General features: G+C 62.9%; 1 protein-coding gene across 2 annotated transcripts; it reads left to right on the forward strand.

Annotated features, from left to right (window-relative positions):
• Nucleotides 1–3,860: 3,860 nt before the first annotated feature.
• Nucleotides 3,861–6,993, forward strand: FGF22 (fibroblast growth factor 22). Of its 2 annotated transcripts, none has more exons than XM_054473608.2 (3): nt 3,861–4,121; nt 5,858–5,961; nt 6,033–6,993. In XM_054473608.2, exons 1-3 carry the CDS (start codon nt 3,908–3,910, stop codon nt 6,225–6,227), a joined length of 513 nt encoding a protein of 170 aa, XP_054329583.2. In that variant the 5' UTR covers nt 3,861–3,907; the 3' UTR covers nt 6,228–6,993. The 2 variants fall into 2 exon arrangements, with proteins under 2 accessions (XP_054329583.2, XP_054329582.2); XM_054473607.2 differs by having other exon boundaries at nt 6,056–6,993.
• The last annotated feature ends 2,678 nt before the right edge of the window (nt 6,994–9,671 follow it).

A 9,671-nucleotide genomic window follows, 5' to 3' on the forward strand; every position in this document is an offset into this window, starting at 1 on the left:
AGGGTGAGAATAGGAATATCTGGGGGTAACTGTGTTCCAGGCTAATGTCACAGTTGCAAAGGGGAGCTGGTTTGGTGGCTGAGGCCTGTCATCCCAGCCCTTTGGGAGGCCGAGGCGGGCGGATCACCTAAGGTCAGAGTTCAAGACCAGCTTGGTAAATACGCAAGCATGCCTGGCAACATGGCAAAACCCCGTCTCTAGTAAAAATACAAAAATTATCCGGGGATGGTGGCCGGCACCTGTAATCCCAGCTACTCGGGATGCTGAGGCAGGATAATCGCTTGAACCCGGGAGGCGGAGGTTGCAGTGAGCCAAGATCTCGCCACTGCACTCCAGCCTGGGTGACAGAGCGAGAATCTGTCTCAAAAAAAAAAAGTGCAAAGGGAGGCCAGTTCACTGCCTCAGGCCTGTAATCCCAGCACTTTGGGAGGCTGAGGCGGGAGGACCGCTTGAGCTCAGGAGTTCCAGACAAGCCTGGGCAACCGAGATAGTGAGACCCAGTCTCTACCAAAGGAAAAAAAGAAATTAGCCAGGCATGGTGGTGCACACCTGTGGTCCCAGATACTCGGGAGGCTGAGGCAGGAGGACTGCTTGTGCCCAGGAGGTTTAGACTGCAGTGAGCTGAGATGGCGCCACTGCACTCCAGCCTGAGTTGACAGAGCAGGACCCTATCTCAAAACAAAACAAGTGCAAAGGCCCTGAGGCAGGAACAAGTGTGGACAGAGGAGCAATTTGAGCAGAGTGGGGCTGGGGAGAGGGAGCAAAGATGTAGCTGGGGCTCAGGTAGGGGGCCTGACCACAAGGGGGCTCGGAGGCCTCAACTCAAGCTGTCCTCTGTCCCCAAACCCTGGCACTTCAGTTTCCCCATCAGCCCAGAACGAGGACTGGACCTCACTCTGAAAGGGCCTGGCAGCCTCCTTACAGCACATTCCAGATGCTGCTGCCCACGCCTGCCTGGGCGCACTGATGCCACCGGCTGGGAATGTTTTCGACAGACAGCAGCACCCTCCCTCACCTGCCTCAGTCCACCTCAGGGTGCCCCAGCGGGCTGTGACCTCAGACCTCACTCACTACTGGGGTCACCTGCCTGGCCCTCAATCAGCCGGGCCTGGTGTGCCAAGACCTACAGACACCCCCTGCACCCCTGCAGGCTGGCAGAGCCAGAAACCTGGATGGAAACCGACTTCTGAACTATTTCACCATTCCTTATGCGTTAGTCTTTTCTTCTATTTGATGAGATCCCAGCACTTTGGGAGGCTGAAGCAGGCGGATCACTTGAGGTCAGGAGTTTGAGACCAGCCTGGCTAACATGGTGAAACCCCGTCTCTACTAACAATACAAAAATTAGCCGGGCGTGGTGGCCTGTGCCTGTAATCCCAGCTATTCAGGAGGCCAAGGCAGGAAAATCACTTGAACCTGAGAGGTGGAGGTTGCAGTGAGCCAAGATCGCACCACTGCACTCCAGCCTTGGGCAATGTAGCCAAACCCCATCTCTACAAATAATACAAAAAAAATTTTTTTTTTTTCAGTATTTATTGATCATTCTTGGGTGTTTCTCGGAGAGGGGGATGTGGCAGGATCATAGGATAATAGTGGAGAGAAGGTCAGCAGATAAACACATGAACAAAGGTCTCTGGTTTTCCTAGGCAGAGGTCCCTGCGGCCTTCCGCAGTGTTTGTGTCCTTGGGTACTTGAGATTAGGGAGTGGTGATGACTCTTAAAGAGCATGCTGCTTTCAAGCATCTGTTTAACAAAGCACATCTTGCACCGCCCTTAATCCATTTAACCCTGAGTTGACACAGCACATGTTTCAGAGAGCACGGGGCTGGGGGCAAGGCCATAGATCAACAGCATCCCAAGGCAGAAGAATTTCTCCTAGTACAGAACAAAATGGAGTCTCTTATGCCTACTTCTTTCTACACAGACACAGTAACAATCTGATCTCTCTTTCTTTTCCCCAAATTTCCCCCTTTTCTTTTCCCCAAATTTCCCCCTTTTCTTTTCAACAAAACCGCCATCGTCATCATGGCCCGTTCTTGATGGTCGCTGTCTCTTCGGAGCTGTTGGGTACACCTCCCAGACAGGGCGGCCGGGCAGAGCCGCTCCTCACCTCCCAGACAGGGCGGCGGGGCAGAGGCGCTCCTCACTTCCTATACGGGATGGCGGCCGGGCAGAGGCTGTAATCTTAGCACTTTGGGAGGCCAAGGCAGGCGGCTGGGAGGTGGAGGTTGTAGCAAGCCGAGATCACACCATTGCACTCCAGCCTGGGCGACACAGCCAGACTCCGTCTCAAAAAAATAATAATAAAATAAAATCACTGAATTGTACAGTGTAAGTGGGTGAATTGTGTGGTATATGAGTGATGTTTCCGAGGTGTCATTAAACTCAGATGCCTGGGGTGGGGCCGGTCTCCCCACTGTCGGTCCCATCCCCGTCATTTCTCACAGGGCCCTCAGGTCACCCTTCCGCGGTGGGGGCGGACACTCTAGGAAGGGAAGACCTGAGCTCCTGCTGGCGAGAAGGCGGTGGACATTTCTTCAGTGCCTGGTGCCACGCTCTCTGCCCAGCGTGCTCCGTGGATGGTCTCACTGTCTTCCTCCAGACGTCTCTTTACTGGCCCATTTTACAGAGGCGGAACCGAAGCTTGGGGTGCTGGCCACAGGGCTCTAGTGTGGGAAGCCAGGCCAGGCTGGACCTCAGCCATGGGGATCCCTGGCCCTGAGACCGTGGCACCTGCCACACCCTGTGTGCGACCCGCCTAAGCCAGGAAGAGAGGGTCAGGAGATGCCTGAGCCACGAGGAAGGCATCCCGGCGTCCAGCCAGACCGGTTATCCCTCCAGAGGGCTCCCCGGCAGGACAGGCTGGTCGCCATGTCTTCACTCTGGTGCTATTTAAAGGTGGGTGCCACCTGAGGCTGTGGCCGCAGGACCAGGACTGGGCTGCTGGGAGCTGTGTCCCCACAGCGGAGGTCGCTGCCCCTCTCAGGCCTCGGTTTCCCCACTTGTCAATGCCTCCGCTTGGCTGTGAGTCTGTGAGGGTCACTGTGCTCACTTTTTGGGGCCCAGGGCATGGGGCAGGCAGAGGAGGGGTGGGGGCCAGCCGCCCTGCTGGGTGGTTCCCCGTGGGGCCTGGGGTGTGGCTCTAAGGGAGGAGCAGGTGTGGGTGTGAACGGGGCCGCCCCATTCCTGCCGCCTCCGACGTGCCCCGCCAGCCGGCTACCGACAGGTCTACGTGGCTATCCTCCCTCCTGCCCAAACACACGTCCCCAGCCGTCACCTGCCCACCCACCCGCGCATTCCCACAGCCTTGTGGGCCTGGCTTTCAGGAAACTACAATTTGCGGGGAGAGAAGGCCCACCAGGGCATGCCCCGGAGCCTGGCTGGTCCCGGGGCTGACGCACGCGGCAGGACCTCCGGTGTCCATCTCTGTCCCGCAGCATCTCCGCCTCTGCCCGTCTCTGTCTCTGTGTCTCTCTCGTCTCTCCCTGTCATCTTCCCTGTGTCTCTTGACTGCCGCCGTCTCTCTGTCTCTGTCTCCCTCCGGGTCTCTGCGGCCCGCGTCTCACACTCCCGCCCCCGCAACCCGAGGTCCTAGCCCGCCCGGGGACTCGGCTGACTCACGGACACGCCCCGCGAGACAAACACGCGCGGAGGCCAAGCGCGGAGTCCTGCACGGCCGCGCCCCTGTGCACCTGGCCCCCGCCCCCGAGACGTCCATTGGCCGGTGCCCCCGCCTGGCCCCGCCCCCAATGGGCCACGCCCCCGCCCCCGAGGCACCCCATTGGCCGGCGTCCCCGCCCAGGTGAACCCGGCCCCGCCCCCTAGGAGCCCCATTGGCCCCGCCGCGCGAAGGCAGAGCCGCGGACGCCCGGGAGCGACGAGCGCGCGGCGAACCGGGTGCCGGGTCATGCGCCGCCGCCTGTGGCTGGGCCTGGCCTGGCTGCTGCTGGCGCGGGCGCCGGACGCCGCGGGAACCCCGAGCGCGCTGCGGGGACCGCGCAGCTACCCGCACCTGGAGGGCGACGTGCGCTGGCGGCGCCTCTTCTCCTCCACTCACTTCTTCCTGCGCGTGGATCCCGGCGGCCGCGTGCAGGGCACCCGCTGGCGCCACGGCCAGGACAGTGAGTGCGGGGCGGCGGGGGCCTGGGGTTGGGGGGCGGTGGGTGACGGCAACGCGGCCGGCGTCATCACGGTGACCTGCGCCCGCGGGGGAGTCCCGGAGGCTCCTCTGTACAGCCTCGGCCTCAGTTTCCCCCGTCTGTGAGATGGGTGCAGCCCGCCTGGTGGGAGGGTTGGACTGTTAAAGCGAAGGCCGCAGCGGGGGACCCGGCTCAGGGGCAGAGAAGGGTCCGTGTGGAACAACCCTGTGGGTGGGGCCACCCATCTGCAGGTGGGAAACTGAGGCTCCAGAGGGGCTGGGGCAGGCCCAGCTGCATGGCGGAAGGGAGGGGTTGACCTCCGGACTCCTGACGTCACAGAATCCAGTCAGGGCTGCCTGAGTCGGGGCCCCCTCTGCTTCTTCCCAGACACCCCATCTGGCAGGTGAGGACAAGGAGGCACACAGAAGGGATGGGACCTGCCCAGGGTCACACTGACAGGGGTGGCGGAGCTGGGTCCCCACAGGGCCCAGGACCTCACGGAGCGGGCGTCTCTGTCCCCAGGGCCTGCCCAGCACACTGAGGTAGGCCCTCAGTGTTTGTGGAATGTCAGGAGCAAGAGGAGAGGCCGGGCACAGCAGGGGATGTGGGTACCTGGAGGCCAGGGGAGTCGGTGTCTCCGCCGGGCAGGGGGCGCTGGGAAGGGGGCCCGGGCCCGCTGGCTGCCGCCTGAATCACCACCATTAGGGCAGGTAATCACCCCCTGCCCTTCCCAGAGCTTTCATCTGGGTGCCAAGGCCCTCATTAGGCCGCACGCGACGAGGGCGGATGGGGGACTGGCTGGGCCGGTCCATCCGTGGCGGGCATGGCCAGGCGGGGTGGCCTCGGGCCGGGGCAGAGGCCTGGCTCCGCTGCCTGACCTGGGACAGTCTCTGCCTCTCTCCAAGCCTTGGTTTCCCCAGCTGGACAGTGATGGGGGTGAGGGCTAGCTGAGGGCTCTCCTGCCCTGCGTGCATTCGCTGGTCACTAATTGGGCACCTTGTGGGTGCTGTGCTCGGCATGGGGGACCCAGTGGTGACAGAGATGCCCACTCTCCTGGGGCTCCCAGAGCAGAGGCGCGCAGCAGTTAGACACGTGAACAAGGGTGCAGGTGGGTGCACAGAACAGTGAACGGCTGGCCGGGTGCAGTGGCTCACGTCTGTAATCCCAGCACTTTGGGAGGCTGAGGTGGGCGGATCACGAGGTCAGATCGAGACCATCCTGGCTAATACGGTGAAACCCCGTCTCTACTAAAAATACAAAAATTAGCCGGGTGTGGTGGTGGGCTGAGCTGCAGGGACAGCGCTGACCTGGCCTGATGGGCCCTCCCAGGGGTCCTCATCGATCTCTGGACTCCCCTGGCTCGTGGGGGCCGTCCTGCTTCCCGTTCCCTCCGCCGGCTCCTTGCTCCTCCCTCACGTGCTGGGGGTGCTCCTGGTGTCAGTCACGGCCCTGGGGGATCCTGAGTGTCCATTGTGGTCCCGGGGGGCCCCTGGTGTCTGTCGTGGTTGGGAGGGGACTCGTGGTCTGGGGCGGGGGATCTCCTGAGTATCTGTCGTGGTTGGGAGGGGACTTGTGGTCTGGGGGGGCTCCTGGTGTCTGTCGTGGTCCTGAGGGCCCTGCACAAAGCACAGTGGACAGCAGCGGTGCTGGGGCTAAGCCAGTGCCGGCGTGAGCGGCTGTGAGCCAGCAAGGCCCTCCCCGACCCCTGCCTCCCCCAGGTATCCTGGAGATCCGCTCTGTACGCGTGGGCGTTGTGGTCATCAAAGCGGTGTCCTCAGGCTTCTACGTGGCCATGAACCGCCAGGGCCGCCTCTACGGGTCGGTGAGTGCCGGGCAGGGCTGGGCGGCGCGGGCAGGGTGGGGAGGGTGGGCCGGCCTCACCCCCGCCCGCAGCGACTCTACACTGCGGACTGCAGGTTCCGGGAGCGCATCGAAGAGAACGGCCACAACACCTACGCCTCACAGCGCTGGCGCCGCCACGGCCAGCCCATGTTCCTGGCACTGGACAGGCAGGGGGGGCCCCGGCCAGGCGGCCGGACGCGGCGGTACCACCTGTCCGCCCACTTCCTGCCCGTCCTGGTCTCCTGAGGCCCCGAGAGGCCGGCGGCTTCCCAAGGTGCCTGGGCTGGTGGCGAGGGGCCCAGCCACGCTTGTTCTTCCCCTTGCTGGCTCCCTAAGCGCTGAGTGCCCACTGTGTGCAGGCGCTGTGGACACAGCACAGGAGCCCCCCAGTGGGGTCCCAGCCTGAGGGGGCGGTGGCCACCAAGCAGGTCCAATCCTGAGTTGGGGACCTCAAGGACCCAACAGGGCGCCTCTCGGGCTGAAGGACGTGGACGTCGAAAGGTCGAGGGGGACGTCCCAGGCAGGGCCCGGCAGAGGCAGGGGCTCAGGGTGCGGAGCACGTCGGGGGGCGGGGCAGGAGCGGAAGGGAGGGGAGGGGGCCAGGGAGCTGGTGACAGACGCCACAGAACACCAGCCTTGAATCCGGTCCCGTCCCGGGAATCTGCAAATACGCCTTGCGAGGACAAAGGCACCTGCAGGTGGGACGGAGATGGGGGAGCATCCGGGGTGGGGGGTCCAGGGCCCCAGTGTCCTCACAGGGTCCTCACGACAGGAGGCGGGAGGGTGAGAGCCAGAGAGACGTGGGGATGGGCTGCGCTGTGGCTGTGAAGGGGAGGAAGGGCCCTAAGCTGAGGGACGTGGGCGTCTCCAGATGCTGGGGAAGGCGGGAATGGTTCCCCACTGGAGCCCCGGGAGGGACCAGCCCTGCCCCTGCCTTGATATTAGCCCAGTGGGACCCAGTTTGGACTCCGGCCTCCAGAACCGCCAGAAAATAAATGTTTTAAGCCATCAAGTTTGTGGTCCTTCGTTATAGCAGACGTCGGAAATATGCACACTGTCTGAAACCGTTTTCATGACAAAATAAGCCTCACATCCCCCGGGAAGGGCAGAGGCCGATGCCTCAGTGCTCCTCGGATCCCCCGGGAAGGGCAGAGGCTGAGGGCAGGAGCCGTGCTGGGTGCAGGGCAGGCCTGGGGGCTTCATGCCGCTGTCCTGCGGGACGCGGAGAGGGCCGACCGTCGGTGTGGGGGCGCCCCCGCCTGTGCCCAGCGCCCTCCTGACATCCTGACTCCGCTGGGACTTCTGCCTGCAGCCCTGGGAGTCAAACTCCAGCCTCTCAGAGAAAAGGTCAGAGCCAAGAGCCCAGGTGCACCCCAGCCCCGCAGCCTCGAGCCAGGCAGTGACACCCTGGGCCCGTCTCCCCTTCTGTACATGGGGTGACAGCACCATCGCCCTGGTGAAGGGTGCAGTCCCTGGGGACGGCCAGGGCTCCATCCCCAGCCGCCACCTTCCACATAAATCCAGGAAAATCGGGCCGAGGCACTTGCTGGGAGGTGCTGAGCAGCCCGACACGTAAAACCCTTCTGGGAAGGGAGGGTCGTGCCCGGCCCAAGAGCCTCTGCTCACCCTGCAGAGAGAAGCGAGCCCCACCCCAGGGGACACCAGGTGGCCTCTGGGGACATCTTTGGCTGGCATGGAGTGGGTGGAGGCCAGGGCTGCGCCCAGGATGTCCCCAGGTTGGCAGCGTGAGGGGAGATCGGCCCTCGTTGGCCAGTCAGAGGGCGTCGCCACTTGAGTTGTCACTGGGAGCTGCACAGGTCACCACGGCAGAAATAAAACTGTTGCTGGCACCCCACGCAGGAACGCAACACGTGCCTCAAAGAAACAGGTCAGCAGGCCGGGCGCAGTTGCTCACGCCTGTCATCCAAGCACTTTGAGAGGCCGAGGGGCACATCATGAGATCAGGAGATGAAGACCATCTTGGTCAACATGGTGAAACCCCATGTCTACTAAAAATACAAAGAATTAGCTAGGCGTGGTGGCGGCACCTATAATTCCAGCTACTTGAGAGGCTGAGGCGGGGAATCGCTTGAACCCGGGCGTGGTGGCAGCGCCTGTAGTCCCAGCTACTCGGGAGGCTGAGGCAGGAGAATGGCGTGAACCCGGGAGGCGGAGCTTGCAGTGAGCTGAGATTGCGCCGCTGCACTCCAGCCTGGGCGACAGAGCGAGACTCCGTCTCAAAAAAAAAAAAGAAACAGGACAGCAGTTGTTTCTTCGTTTCTAAAACAGAGCGGGGAATGGGTGTACAGCCCTGCACATCCCAGGGCAGTGAAATCCCGGTTCACACAGAGGCCTCAGCAGCTTATTCGCGAGCCCAAACCTGGGGACCTCCCCGGTGTCCTCAGGCAGCGAGGCGGGGGCCCCCAACAGAGAGGAGCAACCTGGGGGCACAGAACCAGCGGCTCTCCAGGAAATCACCAGCAGTGAAAATAAGACAACCCCAAACTGTTGCAAACTGTGCTGCCGACGAAGCACTCCTGAGTGGCAGGGCGGATGGGGAGAGGGCGGCTGCAGGTGCCAGGGACCCGGGGACGCAGGGGTGCGGGCCTTACCAGGGCCACCTCCTGTCGTGCAGCAGCCCCCTGGGGCGGGGAAGGCACCAGGGCGGCCACTTCTTACCGCTGTCTGATCTCAAGCAATGCGGCCTCACAGCCCCCGCCAGGGTGCCGGTGTCCTCAGGGCCCAGTGCCCCTGAGGCTCATGCCTGGGTGGGGCGACCTGATCGGTCCTGCTCCTCTGGCCACCCGAGAGGGAAGTCCCAGCCTCACAGGCAGGCGCACATCCCGACAGCATCTCTGACAAAGGCCCTCCAGTTCCAAGTCCCCAGGTCCCGCCACTGCAAGCCTCACCTGCTCAACCCTCCTCTCCAGCTCCAACTCCAACTCCCAAGAACCACCACAGATGCACAGAACCCAAGCCTCGTCTCCCTGAACGCCTCCTGACTCAAAACTGTCTTCCAACATGAAAACGGCTCGAAGCTCTGTCTTTCCAACAGGAAAACAGCTTGGTCGGGGGACCGTGACCCGGAGCAGGTGCCCGGCCTGTCGCGCAGACTCGGGGCCTAAAACACACTTGTTCGCTCAGTCCAGAGATCAAGGACGATCCAAGGTAACCTCCTCACCTCGGTGTCCTCCATGCAACCTCGTCTTCGGGCGCCGGGTACGTTACCTCGTGAGGAGCCGAGTCTGCGGGTCCTGGGGTTGAGATGTGGACGCCCTCAGGGCTGGCACTCTGCCCTGGTGGCCAGTCATGGAAGTCCCAACGCTTCCCTCAGCTCTGCGACCCCAGAGGGCGGCCACCAAGAGGGCCCGCCACGCACGACCCCAGAGGGCGGCCACCAGGAGGACTCGCCACGGCGTTGCGGTAGCAGCCCAGGTGCCCTGGGCACGGTCCGGACAGGTGGGATCCGAGTTACCTGGCCAAGGGGGCTGACGCAGACGTGTCGCGGGACACGGTGAAGAGCGTGGTGCAGAGCAGAGGGCGGGAGTCTTCGGAGAACAGGTGAGGGCGTGGGGCACGCACCTCCCACGCGCAGGAGCTGTCCACAGTGGAGGGACACAGGTGGTCCTGCTGGAGGCTCCTCTCTGTTATCCGTCTCCATCGTCTGATTCTTGGGTCCCAGGATTGTGG

Source organism: Pongo pygmaeus, chromosome 20 (assembly GCF_028885625.2).
Source record: "Pongo pygmaeus isolate AG05252 chromosome 20, NHGRI_mPonPyg2-v2.0_pri, whole genome shotgun sequence".
Lineage (NCBI taxonomy): Eukaryota > Metazoa > Chordata > Mammalia > Primates > Hominidae > Pongo > Pongo pygmaeus.